The 14,788-nt window shown below is 36.5% G+C and overlaps 1 protein-coding gene across 1 annotated transcript; it reads right to left on the bottom strand.

The window, feature by feature from the left end:
- Positions 1-614: 614 nt before the first annotated feature.
- On the bottom strand, positions 615-2,309 carry LOC135771295 (G-protein coupled receptor 20). The gene has a single exon (XM_065281500.1). The coding sequence runs from the start codon at positions 2,307-2,309 to the stop codon at positions 1,158-1,160; it is 1,152 nt and encodes a 383-aa protein (XP_065137572.1). The 3' UTR covers positions 615-1,157.
- Positions 2,310-14,788: the final 12,479 nt, after the last annotated feature.

Below are 14,788 nucleotides of genomic sequence, written 5' to 3'. Positions count from 1 at the left end.
AAAAATGTATTTAAAAATTTTCAAAAACTGGCCAAAAAATTTATACATACTGAAATATATTTTGAAATATGAAAAAAATATTTTTCACCATTTTTTGTAGATTTTTAAATATATAGTTAAAGCATTTATATTTACGTTGCATTGGAAAAAAAACTGTAAACATACCAGCTTTAAAAAGATTAAAAATTTTCAACAGCAAAAATAGACTTAATATATAATTTTATATTTTATCCTACGTATACATTTTATACAAACTTATATATTTCGGCCAGGATATTTTGTATGGGTTGTAGAAATAGAAATGTCTTTGTTGCCCCTGAAATGCATTTTGAAATATATTTTAATATATAAAGGTTTAAACAAAATGTATTAAACATATCGTCGCTGTCCTTCCGAAAGCTTGTATGTCCAAATTCACTATTTTTCAAGAAACAGAATAAACACTGTATTTTTTATTAATTACACTGTGTTGTCTAAGTTGACAAGCACTTTTAATACTTTTTTATTGATGTAATATTTGTAAAAACCACTGACAAACATGACAAAGAGTGACCAATAATAATCAGTTGAAAATCACAAAATATGGACAAGGTTTCAGGAGGACAGTGACGATATCAAATATATTTTTGCCCAGAGAAGGGCAAAAATATTTTTATTATGCATTGTAAACATTTTGGATGAAAGCGTCTGCTAAATTCATAAACGTAATGTAAATGTGATGAGGGGAGAAACACCTTACCCAGGCTGTAATCCTAAACGTCACATTCATTGTAAACTTATCCCTCGAATTTGATTGGTTGATTAAAATGTTGACCCATAACATACATGTATGCATTTAGCTGCACTTTTATGCAAAGTACTTTACAGTGCATTCAAGCTACACCTTTTATTAGTATGCATGCTACCTGGGATTAAACCCAAACGCTTTTGCACTGCTAATGCAATACCATTGAGCTACAGGAACATCTATCATTCGGAAGAATCAGAAAGATCTGTCACGTCACACAGCATTTTATTGCTCAGTGGATCGACAAACATCTCATCGCTGGAAATGTGTTTTTTATAGTCTGTTTATAGACGGAGGCATCATTATTATTTCATATGAAAGCATTGCACTCCCCCCTCCCTCTCTCTCTCTCTCTCTGTGTGTCCAAGTTTCAGTTTGGAGAGATATCTTTGTTAAGTGTTTGATATTCACTGTTGTCTGTCTGTGTTGTTTTCGGGCAGGGATGTCTCTCCGTGGGTGGAAGTGTGTTGTGTGTCAATAAAGCCACGCTGTACCCAATGGTCACTGGCGTTCCTGCATCTCCCAGGTTTCTGCTAGCATTGACTACAGAGCTCCGCTCCGGATGCTCCAACAATCTCATCCTCCGTTCCCTGCGTAGGGTGGAACGAAAGCTATCCGGCACAAAGCAGTAGACCACAGGATCAAGGCAGCTATTTAAACTGCTGAGGGTGATGGTGGCATGATACGCCACAACGTGCTGCTCTCTGCTGCCACCTAGCTGGAAATAAACCACTGCTTCACGAACGTGATACGGCGTAAAACACACGCTGAACACAACCAGCACGGCTACGAGCAGCCTGACGGCCCGGGCGCGGCATCCCCGGCTCTGTGCCATCATCTTGCCGTCTGCCAGCGCGCAGGCCGCACGAACGGTGAACGCTATGATGACCAGGAGCGGTAATACGAACTCCAGCAGGGTGAGGGTGAAGATGACAGTGAGACGATGACAGGACATGCTGTGCAACTCAAGAGCGGAGATCTGAAGAGAGTAGGTAACCACCACGGCAAACAGCCACACGCACACGCTTACACCTTTAGCTACGGCAGGGCTTCGCCAGCGGCCCGAGGTTCCCGGCGGCCGCACGACTGCCACGTAGCGATCGACACAGATGCTGGTGAGAAATAAGATGCTGCAGTACATATTTACAAAATAGCTGAAGGTGTGGACATAGAAACAGGCCACGCAGTCACCGCTGCTGTAGTAGAGAGCTATGCGGGCCGGGAGAGACAGCGCCACCAGCAGGTCGGCTACCGCCAGGTTTATGGTGTAGATGGCGGGAGTCGTGCGAGAGCGACTACGCTGACAGAAGACATAGAGGGCCAGACTATTGAGAACCACACCGACCACAAACATTAACGTGTTGACCACAATCAGTGTGACCCACAGACTGTAAAAGTTATGATATAAATCTTCATCCAGATGAGAGAGTTTCTTTAGATAAGACATCTCCAGGAGATGACCGCTGACATTTACTGGACACTCAGCGGTGATGTTAAGATGCTCTCTGTGGGACGTCCCCATGACTCCAATACTGAAAAAAAATGAAATTATACTATAATGTTATTAAAGGAATAGTTCACCCCAAAAATAGTCCATTATTTACTCATCCTCGAGGCATTTGTGTATATAAGTGCTTCTCAACCAACATTTTTAGTTCAAGGAGCCTTACAGCCCAAAACAATATTTGAAGGCCCATCTCACGCTATTTCTACCCATTTATTTCTAAAGTATTTTAGGGCTTGGCTTGACTAAGACAGATATGTATTACAAAAATATCCAAAAAAAACTTAAATAGATTTTTGGTTACTTAATTTAAAGGGACAGTTCACCCAAAAATAAACATTTGGTCATCATTTACTCGCCCTCATGTTGTTACAAACCTGTATCAATTTCTGTGTTCTGATGAACTTGAATGGAAATGTTTTGATTAATGTTTGTAACTAAACTGATAATGAGCCCCATTTACTTTTACAGTAGGAAAAACAATACAATGGAAGTGAATGGGGCCCACAAACGGTTTAGTTACAAACATTCCTCAAAAATCTTCCTTCGTGATCAACAGAACATAGAAATTGATACAGGTTTGTTACAACATGAGCGTGAGTAAATTTTGGGGTGAACTATCCCGTTAATTCATTTTAAGTCATCTTATGGCCCATTTGGAAATCTGTTGAGGCCCCACCCTCCTGGTTATGAAACACTGGTTTATATGACTTTTTTCTTTCAGTCAAACACAGAGTTTAGAGTTATTAAATAATATCCTGGCTTGTATAATGGCATTGGATAGTGCCCCATTGTTTGTGGGTTTTTGTAAGGAAACATTTATATTTCGAAATCGTATGCATGTTCATGAGAGAGTTGAGGACAGGTGAAAGTTTCAAAAGACCTGTTTCAAAAACAAATCACCTTATCTTAGAAGATGTTTTTGATGAACTTTCTGGAGCTTTAAAAATGGGGCACTATCCAATACCACTATGAAGATGTACGGTCTGTTAAACCACTACAATTGGTTACAAATGCAGCAGTTCGGCTCATCCAGGAGCCCAAAAGGGCTTATATATAAAGTTGCTCTTAAAGGGCACCTAATATGCAAAATTCACTTTTACAAGGTGTTTGGACAAAATGTGTGTGGACAGTGTGTGAACACAACAACCCTACAATGGAAAAAATCCACCGACTCCTTGTTTTTTTTATTTTTTTATCAATGTAAGGTCATATTAATAAAGCCCCGCCCACTTCCAGTCCTGCATTACCATAGTTTCCACCCTCAGTGAGTTGTACTAAATACTATAGTCTCAGACTATATTAATCAGATCTATTTGAACTGAAAGTGCTCACTGTCTGTTTGTAAGGGAGTAAGGAGCTGTAGCTCATTTGCATTTAAAGGTACAGCACGTTTTGGTCCCACCCAAATGTGGGCATTTTGGACATCCAATAATAAATGATCCGTGGGGTAAACTTCACAGACACATTCTGGGCACACCTGAGACTTATATTACATCTAGTAAAAATGGGCATTACAGGTGACCTTTAATCTCTCCACTGGCTACTGACTGAAGTGCGTGTCATCCAGAACCTTACGTTCAGCAAAGGAGCGGCACCTTGTGTTACTTTCAGAAAGGGGCACTAAATCACATTCCCGCTCATTTTCCTTCACTAATCCCTGCTGGGGAAATGATCTTCCTATAGGAGTCCGATCAGCCACATCATTCAAAAAAACATCTAAAAACCCGTCTCTTATCGACCACATTTCTATCTCTTCTATCTTTAATAAAAAAAAAAACTCTAACTCTCTCTTTCTCTGTAAACAGGTATTGTTTCAGAAAAGTGCAAATGTGTATCTTGTTATAAGCACTTTTTGTACTATTGCCTCCCTATGACAAATCGCTTTATTGTTTCCTAGTCACTTTGGATAAAAGCCTCTGCTAAATGCCTAAATGTAAAGCTAAAAGCCAAAGATATTATTTAACATAACTCATGTTTGACTGAAAGAAAGTCATCTACAGTACACCAATGGTTTAAAGATAAGTGGACTCATTCATTTTGGGGTAAACTATACTTTAATATTTCAGATCATATTTAAAGTCTAGAATTAATTTAAAACACAAATATACAAATATAACAAATCATTAAATTCTTTCACATTTTCCCAAACATGTCTGATTTGAAACAGATGTTTAGGTTGTGGTTTTCTATAACGATAGAGAGGATAGATGCCATCAAACTACAAAAATAAGGCAAGTAAAAACAGAAGAGCAGTTGTGTTGTTTATCTGAGGTTCAGGACCGTGAAGTTTAGTTTAGGCCAATGTGGAAAAACAGAAATGACAAAATTCATTTTTGTTTAAATAAATTGATCAACAATTCTTAAATATAAAATTCTACCACAATTGCTTTATAAAAGGGCTCACTGTAAAGCTTTTGATAACTTTCTAAAAATAGAAAAGTCTTTGTTTTTGATATTTCACGTCTCTCTCTCTTTCTATTTCACAAATGCAGACCTTTAAATAAATATAAAGTGATCTAATGTTAATCTTTACTTGATGATCAAATATTTGTTTACAGTATTTATATATTTTGTCTTCAGCATGATGGGTTGCTGGTTTTTTTCCTCTCTCTCTCGCTCTCTCTCTCTCATGATTCAGTCAGTAGGGGAATCCCACAATCTTTTTCCATGGAAAATATAGTATAAACATTATAGGCAAGTTCCCCAGACACGCTATAGATTAAGTCAGGACATGTGAACAAACACAAAAAACAATACTGGTGGTGTGCATCTTAAGATTAAACACTTTTAATGTGATATATTTTGAGATATATTTAAACAAATTCTACTATACAGAGTCCACATACACTAATAAAGATACAGAGAGAAAGCTGATCTTACCTGCACAACTCAAGGTGGATGTGTAGTAAAGATTTGATTTTAAATCAGATAAACTCTCAGACACTTGTAATGTCCACGGCTCATGATGAAAAGATTAAATCTATGATCTGATCAAATCTCATTTCTCTCTCAGCTTCTGCGATGAGCGCTCACATCCAACAAGTTACTTTCTCTCTCTCTCTCTCTCTCTCCTGGGATGTTAAATCTCACCCAGTAAAAGTGACCTTTGGGAGATCAAGCCTGGCAAAACATGACATCCAGATTCCATATTTAGATAAAATAGCTTGTCTTCCTTCTGAGATTTTCATTTTTAGCATGCCAGAGATTGTGAGAGTCTTTATTGTTTGGTTTGAAACACTGGTGTTGTATGTTTTTTACACGAATAACAGATTTAACATCATTACCTGTCAGACTGAATGCTATTCGAAGAGATGTACACATATTGATTTAATATGATAAGCCATACAAATTAAATGCTAAATGTTTTGATGTGTGAAAACTTTTGCTATCATTCTGTCTAAACTGTGAGGTTTCATGATCAGATCTGCTTGCTTTTTTAATGAAAGTTTATGACATAGTCTTTAATTTTGCTGAGACTAAATAAATAAATACTGTGCTTTAAAAACTGTGATTCTGTGAATACATTGTTTTTTCTTATGAGGTTTAGTTGTAAAGCTTTGAAGCTCCATCATGTTTGTGTTTGATTGCTCTCCAGTAACATAACACAGAGAGTTTTAGTCAGTATATCTGTCTCATAGGTGGGTGGTCTACTGTCTTGCAGTGTTTTCATTCATCCTACTGAGAAAGACAACCATGAGTTACTGGTCTTGCATAGGAAAACACCAGCAAAACTCACTGAAACCAGATCAGACTGACAAACACTCTTAGACTGGTTTATGCTGTTTCAGACACATGCGCACGCGCACACACACACACACACACACACACACACACACACACACACACACACACACACACACACACACACACACACACACACACACACACACACACACACACACACACACACACACACACACACACACACACACACACACACACACACACACACACACACACACACACACACACACACACACACACACACTCTGGTTTCCATGTTTTGTGGGGACATTCCATAGACGTAATGCATTTTATACCATACAAACTGTATATTCTATTCCCCTTACCTACCCCATTCCCTAACCCCAACCATCACAAAAACCTTTCTTGTACCTTAGATTTTCAATAAACATCATCTTGTTTGATTTATAAGCTTGTTTCCTCACGGGGACATAAAAATGTCCCCACAAGGTCACAAAAACACTGGTATTCCTATCTTTGTGGGGACAATTGGTCCCCACAACGTGATAATTACCAGGTACACACACACACACACACACACACACACACACACACACACACACACACACACACACACACACACACACACACACACACACACACACACAGAAAGAACTGAAAGAACTGCTTTGAAAAATAACAGAAAAGTGTTTTGAATTACATTAAAGGTGCCAAAGAATGCATTGTAATAATCTGTTAAATTGTTCTCTGATATCTACGCAGAAGGTTTGTGGCTTAATTAAGATCAAAAATGATCCAGAGACAGTTTTACATGTCCATTTACAATAGGATTTGTTATTTAGAATGAAATCGTCTATTATTATCTTATTTGAAAGGGTCATGAATAATAATGTTGAGCTCTGCTCTGATTGGCTGTTTCTCTTTCAGCAGCTCTGTGTGTGTGTAAACAGATCTTATGTTTGAGTCTGTATCAGATGAAGAGACAAATTTTGAGGAATAATAATCAATTGTTTGGAGATTGTTAATGGACGATTCTTCGGATTAAACGCTATCATAAAGCATTAACTAGCATATAGCACTAACTAGCATATAGCATTAACTAGCATATAGCGGTCACAACTTTGTTTTTAGCATTGTAACAATATTCTACTTTACTCCGCCATCATTTTTTTAAATGAAAGAACAGACCCTCTGCTTTTAAACAAACAACAAACAAAATGGGAAAAAATTTCATCCTATCTATATATTTTTTCTGCTTATAAACTCTTAAATACAGTATGGGTAATGTGTGTAGCTGCACACATGCTAAAGCTGATTTAAAATGATTTTAAAATAAATTTGGGCTGTCAGTGAAAGTCTAGAGGTCTACCATAGCCCAAGACGATATACGTATATGTTTAAAACAAATGAAAGCAAACACCTTGAACACCTGTTGCCTTTGCTTACATGTTGGAATATCTATTTTATTTATTTATTTTATTAGGATCCCCATTAGCTGATGCAACAGATGCATCCGCTACTCTTCCTAGGGTCCACACATAACACATAAGTAGTTATAACGGGCCAGCATTCGTCAAACTTTTATGACCCCCTCCCCCACTCGCTGACAGGTGCTGTCTGACAGCTCATGTTTGACAGGGGGGCGGGACCATCAATCAAAAGCTGTACAAGTTGTCAACTTTAGACAGCGAGTGCGTAATCATTTTATGACCGGTCATTTAGCGGGTTTGTTTATTCCTGAGTGTGTTTTATGTCAAGCCTATGCTGTCATGTTTAATGACAGGTTGTGTTTTTGACATTTGCTGTCTCTATCTATCAACCCCTCCTTTCTCACAAGCCCAGCATTCTTTCACAGGGGTGCGTGTTGTAAGCGAGTAAAGATTTCTAAAACTCAATGTTGGTAAAATAAATCACCATTACGGTGTCAAAAAGTAAATGTTTATTTTAGATTTAGACAAATCATGAACAATGCTATGATTAAAACTTTTGTTTGTAACATCACAAGTTATTTAATTAAATATTCCGTATACGGGTATAGTTTAAGCAAAGACCTGAGCCATTACTACAATCTTTAGACGATAGTCTAAACTAAATACAATTTTAAACGGTTTCAGGAATTCCGTGAATCTTTTCATAACCTGCTCTATAGTTTCACGCGTATTAAAGATCCGGCGGTGACTGACAAAGCGCCAGGTGTGTGTTCATATATGCCGTTTTAAATTAACCTTAATAAATGTAATTCTGTCCACTATGGCAAAATATTGGGTTTATTTTAGATTTAGGGGATTCTTTAACCAAGGCTCTGATTAAGACATGTGTATACGTGCACCGATGGTGCCAGAGAACTTATATCTGATGTTAATAAACTTTTTAAATGTTTTTAAGACGTCTTCAACTCATTTTAGGGGTTTATTTTTAATTAAACGATTCTTAAAACATGTGTGAATGTGTGTATATTATACAAAGAGTCTTATATTGTCTGCTCTGACAAAAATAAAGCATTTAATTGTAACAAATTATTTAATGAAATATTCAGTATGTGTATAGCGATGAACTATACCAAAATCACTGGGGCCCCATCAATACTATATTCTTTAGACTAAAGGGTATTTATTTTAAACTAAATAAAATCTTAATCTTTTGCAGGCACAATATTCTGTTCAAGCCATTAGATTGCGTTCCTGCGTTTACAATAGAGAACACACGCGGATGCGTGTTCATATCCACCGTTAAGAAACTTTTTTTAAATGATTAAAGACATTGTCAATTCATCTTCTGGGGTTTGTTTTAAAAAAAATGACACCTTAAAATCAACTGTGAATATGTGGTTATTACACAATAAAATGTAATTCTGTCCGCACCGGTATAATAAGGGTTTTATTTTAGATTTGGGACTTTCTTTAACCAAGTCTCTGATTAAAACATGTGAATGCGTGTACCAAAGTTGTCAGAAAACGTAGGCTGATGCGCTCTTATATATGGCGTTAAGAGCCTTTTAAACGTTTTAAGACATTTCACACCCTCTTCTGGGTTGAATTCATTAATGTCATCTAACATCCACATGTGTACATGTGTATTTACGATAAATGTAACACGGTAGGCATTGTCAAAATAAAAGGTTTCTTGAACATGTTATTCCAGCGAGTGTTTCTTGTATTGCGAGTGTTCATCATATTTATTGATGTGGAAAAAAGTTTGTTGTTTTGGACGATCAGTTTCAGTCTCTCTCTCTATCACAATCCGTTAGCAACCAGCAGACAACCCCCAGCTGTCTGAACAGCGATGGTGTTCAGATGACCGTAATGTTTCTAAAACTCTGTGTTGGTAAAATAAGTGTAATTCAGACCCATTGACAATAACTAAAAGGGTTATTTTAGATTTTAGATAGAGCACCAGAGCCTATTTTTTTGGCAAACACTGGGGATCTAAAAGTTTGTAACAGTACAAATTTATTTTATGAAATATTCAGTACGTTTATATTTAAGCAATGAATTGTACCAAAACCACCGTAGGTCGACATTTCTTTAGACTAAAGCCTATTTATTTTAAACTAAATAAAAGCTGATTCGCTTCACGAGATCTGTGAAGCATTTCAAGCAGAGGGTTCTGTTCAAGCCATTAAAGATTGGGGCTCCGGCGTTTACAATAGAACATACGCGGATGCGTGCACATATCGGCCATTAAGAAACTTTTAAACGATTAAAAACATATTCATATCATCTTCTGGGTTTTGTTTTAAATTAATGACATCTTAAAACCAACTGGGAATATGTGTTTATTACACAATAAAATGTAATTCTGGCCGCTCTGACAAAATAAGGGGTAATTTTAGATTTAGGGAATTCTTTAATCAAGTCTCTGATTAAAACACATGAATGCGCGAACCACCGTTGCCAGAGAACGTACGCTGATGCGCTCTTATGGCGTTAAGAACCTTTTTATGTTTAAGACATTTTGACCCCATTTCCTGGTTTTGTGTCCGCTGTGGATCCCAACCTCTATGTGTTTATTATACAACAAATGCAATTCTGTCAGCATTTCTAGTTTTAGAACGCCTCTGATTTAAACATGCGGGTTTTAAAATGAAACGGCCATGTGACTTTTATGACAAAAGCTATTCGATCTTAATTTTTTGTTTTAACATCCAAACGTTTTTATACACAATCCATAATTAAACATCTAGGTGTGTATGAGTAAGTTTATATCTAATGTCACATGAGCAGCACCAAGTCGCGCTTGTGTCTGTGTGTGTGAGCATCCAGTCTGTTTATGTGTGGGAGTGTTTATGACCCCGTGTCTTTGCAAGGTGTGTGCATGTGTGTGTGTGTGCGTGCGTGCGTGCGTGCGTGCGTGCGTGTGTGTGTGTGTGTTTGCATGGGGGTCTATGATGTCTCTGTTTGTTACTAAAGTTTTGATATTAAGTCTGTGTCCTCATTGACAATAAGTAAGGGTTTTTTAGATTTAGGCTTCATTACACAGATACTGATTAAATCATGTTATCCATTATTTGCAATTTAAAGAAACTTAAAAGGTTTAAGACATTTTATCTCACATTGTGGTGTTGTTTTTTAATTAATGTAACCTTAAACCCATCTGTTATCCATTTAGGGAACAATAAAATGTTTGCAAATATTATGTATCAAAGTTGACGATGTTATAAGCCAGGATGTCGCTAATGTGACAACAAACATTTCTTTAAAGACAAAACATTTAACAAAATTGCCATGGCTTACAGAGACACACTAGACTCATTTTTTTTTGTGTGTGTGGGTGTGGTTTTGTTAAACATGATTGTGTGCTACCATTAAACTATCTATATCAACAACACCAGATAGGATGTACCTCTACATAACAGTAAAATCATTTACATATATTGATTAGGTAAACCTTAACACTTATTTAAAAAATAAAAATATACTATTCGAACATCCTAACCTGATATTAGGTTAGATTAGGTTTTAAGGTCAATCAGCGTCTTTAGCTTTACGACTTACAGCACAAAACCCCCCAATGACAGGAGCAATGACAGGATTTTTATGAAGTGGAGCAGACCCTTGGTTTGCCTGAGGGGTTAGGTTCAACTTAGGTTAACATCTATTAGTGCATAATAAGCAAACATGAAATTATATTTTACCTATGATTTGTTACTGATGTTCATAGTTTCGCGTATTTTTCTGAAACAAACTTTTCTTTTTCAAACTTAGGCAGTATTCATACATTAGTCTTTTTCATACGATGTAAATAGATTTCTGCACTAGTGTCAACTTATGTGTGAGCTTTTTGTAAACTCATCAGACGTTCTTAGGTGTCTTTTCATATTTGTTCATAGTTTTCTTCGCTAGTATCAACTTATGTCTGAGATTTTTGTAAATTCACTAGATTGTTCTGGGGTGTATTTTTTCTTAGGCAGACGTTTTCTTTTCAAACTTAGGCATTCATCATACTTTTGTCTCTACATACATTTGTTCAAAGTTTCTCGTAGCTAGTGTCAACTCATGTCGGAGATTTGTAAATTCATCAGATGTTCTTACATGTGTATTTTCTGAAACAAATTTATGCGCTTCAAACTTAGGCATTCATCATACTTTTGTCTCTACATACATTTGTTCAAAGTTTCTCGTAGCTAGTGTCAACTCATGTCTGAGATTTTGTAAATTCATCAGATGTTCTTACATGTGTATTTTCTGAAACAAACTTTTGCTTTTCAATCTTAGTCAGTCTTCATACGGTTGTCTTTTCAGACGTTGTTCATAGTTTTTATTCGTTAGTGACAAGTTATGTCTGAGATTTTGTAATCTCATCAGATGTTCTTAGTTGTATCTGCTCAGACAATATTATATTTTCATCATTCGTATTGTTTTCTTTTGTAAGTGACAACATATATCTGTGATTGTTTTTATGAACACAGTTGGTTTCATTTCTGAGATTACAAAATCTCAGACATAAGTTGTCACTAACGAATAAAAACTATGAACAACGTCTGAAAAGACAACCGTATGAAGACTGACTAAGATTGAAAAGCATAAGTTTGTTTCAGAAAATACACATGTAAGAACATCTGATGAATTTACAAATCTCAGACATGAGTTGACACTAGCTACGAGAAACTTTGAACAAATGTATGTAGAGACAAAAGTATGATGACTACCTAAGTTTGAAAAGCAAAAGTTTGTTTCAGAAAATACACATGTAAGAACATCTGATGAATTTACAAATCTCAGACATGAGTTGACACTAGCTACGAGAAACTTTGAACAAATGTATGTAGAGACAAAAGTATGATGACTACCTAGGTTTGAAAAGCATAAATTTGTTTCAGAAAATACACATGTAAGAACATCTGATGAATTTACAAATCTCGGTAACACTTTATTTCGATAGTCCACTTTAGACATTTAACGAATTATAAGTAACTTTGCAACTACTTATCAACTACCAGTCTTTAGAGAATTAGTAGAATGTCTGCTTAATATCTACTAACACTTTATTGTGATGGTATCTCAACAGACATTCAAATGTCTTTAAGTATCTTTGAAGGTGCATGTCAACTTATTCCACTAACCCAAACCTCTTACCTAACCCCAACCCTTACAGTCTACTAATACACTAATGACAGTTAGTTGACAAATAGTTGCAAAATATTGAAAGTTAGTTGACATGTAGTTGAAAAGTTATTTATAGTTAGTAGAATGTCTAAAGTGGACTATCAAAATAAAGTGTAACCCAAATCTCAGACATGAGTTGACACTAGCTACGCGAAACTTTGAACAAATGTATGTAGAGACAAAAGTATGATGACTACCTAAGTTTGAAAAGCAAAAGTTTGTTTCAGAAAATACACATGTAAGAACATCTGATGAATTTACAAATCTCCGACATGAGTTGACACTAGCTACGAGAAACTTTGAACAAATGTATGTAGAGACAAAAGTATGATGACTACCTAAGTTTGAAAAGCAAAAGTTTGTTTCAGAAAATACACATGTAAGAACATCTGATGAATTTACAAATCTCAGACATGAGTTGACACTAGCTACGAGAAACTTTGAACAAATGTATGTAGAGACAAAAGTATGATGAATGCCTAAGTTTGAAAAGAAAACGTCTGCCTAAGAAAAAATACACCCCAGAACAATCTAGTGAATTTACAAAAATCTCAGACATAAGTTGATACTAGCGAAGAAAACTATGAACAAATATGAAAAGACACCTAAGAACGTCTGATGAGTTTACAAAAAGCTCACACATAAGTTGACACTAGTGCAGAAATCTATTTACATCGTATGAAAAAGACTAATGTATGAATACTGCCTAAGTTTGAAAAAGAAAAGTTTGTTTCAGAAAAATACGCGAAACTATGAACATCAGTAACAAATCATAGGTAAAATATAATTTCATGTTTGCTTATTATGCACTGATAGATGTTAACCTAAGTTGAACCTAACCCCTCAGGCAAACCAAGGGTCTGGTCCACTTCATAAAAATCCTGTCATTGCTCCTGTCATTGGGGGGTTTTGTGCTGTAAGTCGTAAAGCTAAAGACGCTGATTGACCTTAAAACCTAATCTAACCTAATATCAGGTTAGGATGTTCGAATAGTATATTTTTATTTTTTAAATAAGTGTTAAGGTTTACCTAATTAATATATATAAATGATTTTACTGTTATGTAGAGGTACATCCTATCTGGTGTTGTTGATATAGATAGTTTAATGGTAGCACACAATCATGTTTAACAAAACCACACCCACACACAAAAAAAAGTGTAGTGTGTCTCTGTAAGCCATGGCAATTTTGTTAAATGTTTTGTCTTTAAAGAAATGTTTGTTGTCACGTTAGCGACATCCTGTCTTATAACATCGTCAACTTTGATAAATAATATTTGCAAACATTTTATTGTTCCCTAAATGGATAACAGATGGGTTTAAGGTTACATTAATTAAAAAACAACACCACAATGTGAGATAAAGGGCCAGATTTACTAAACAGGGCAAATTAGCGCATGAGCGCAATTCCAAAAATGCGCTGATGGGAGTGGTGATATCTGCGGGTTATTTACTAAAAAAGCGCTATTTAAATAACACAGGCGCAACAGCTGATTTCCATAATGACCAACCAATCTACTAATGGTGCGTTCCAGGCAGGTTTTTAAACCCGTGAGTTACGACTTCAAAACCACGACTCACGACCTTATGCGTTCCAGGCAGCCCGTAACTCGTGTTTTTACAACCTTCTACCGGTGAAAGTGCACTGGAACGGCAGTCAAACCCGTGACTTCCCACCCGTGAACTCGTACTAGATCGATGTACTCCCAGTTCAGAGTCGTGAGGCGTGGTTTTGAACTCGTGAGTTACGGGTTACGGGTTGCCTGGAACGCAGCATAAGAGCAGCGCAAATTAGCGCATGGTTGCAAATAAGCAGAGATGATGCTCCTGCAGGTGCATGTGATATACAGGCCGATAAATAAAGGCAGAGAGACGCGTGAACTTATCTGGTAAAATGATGGCGGAAAAGACCAAGGAGAGGCAGCGGAGGGAGAAGTTTTCTGCCCAAGAACTGGATGTGTTAGTAGAGGAGTGTAGTAATTATAGTAAAATGCTTCAAAATCGCAATGTCCAAACTGCTCGCAAAAAGGACATTTGGAACTGTATTGCGAAAAAGGTAAATGCAATAGGGGGTAAATCGCGTTCCGCTGATGAAATTAAGAAAAGATGGCATGACCTAAGGAGACGTACAAAAGAAAAGGTCGCTTTTAATAAAGCAGCAGTGAAGAAGACCGGTGGTGGTCCTA

This window comes from Paramisgurnus dabryanus, chromosome 19 (assembly GCF_030506205.2).
Source record: "Paramisgurnus dabryanus chromosome 19, PD_genome_1.1, whole genome shotgun sequence".
Classification (NCBI taxonomy): Eukaryota; Metazoa; Chordata; class Actinopteri; order Cypriniformes; family Cobitidae; genus Paramisgurnus; species Paramisgurnus dabryanus.
The sequence above is the reverse complement of the archived record's forward strand: the minus strand, read 5'-3'. Positions and strand labels throughout refer to the sequence as shown.

Coding starts and splice junctions, on each gene's coding strand:
- LOC135771295 (XM_065281500.1), bottom strand. CDS start 2,309: ATGGGGACGTCCCACAGAGAGCATCTTAACATCACCGCTGAGTGTCCA.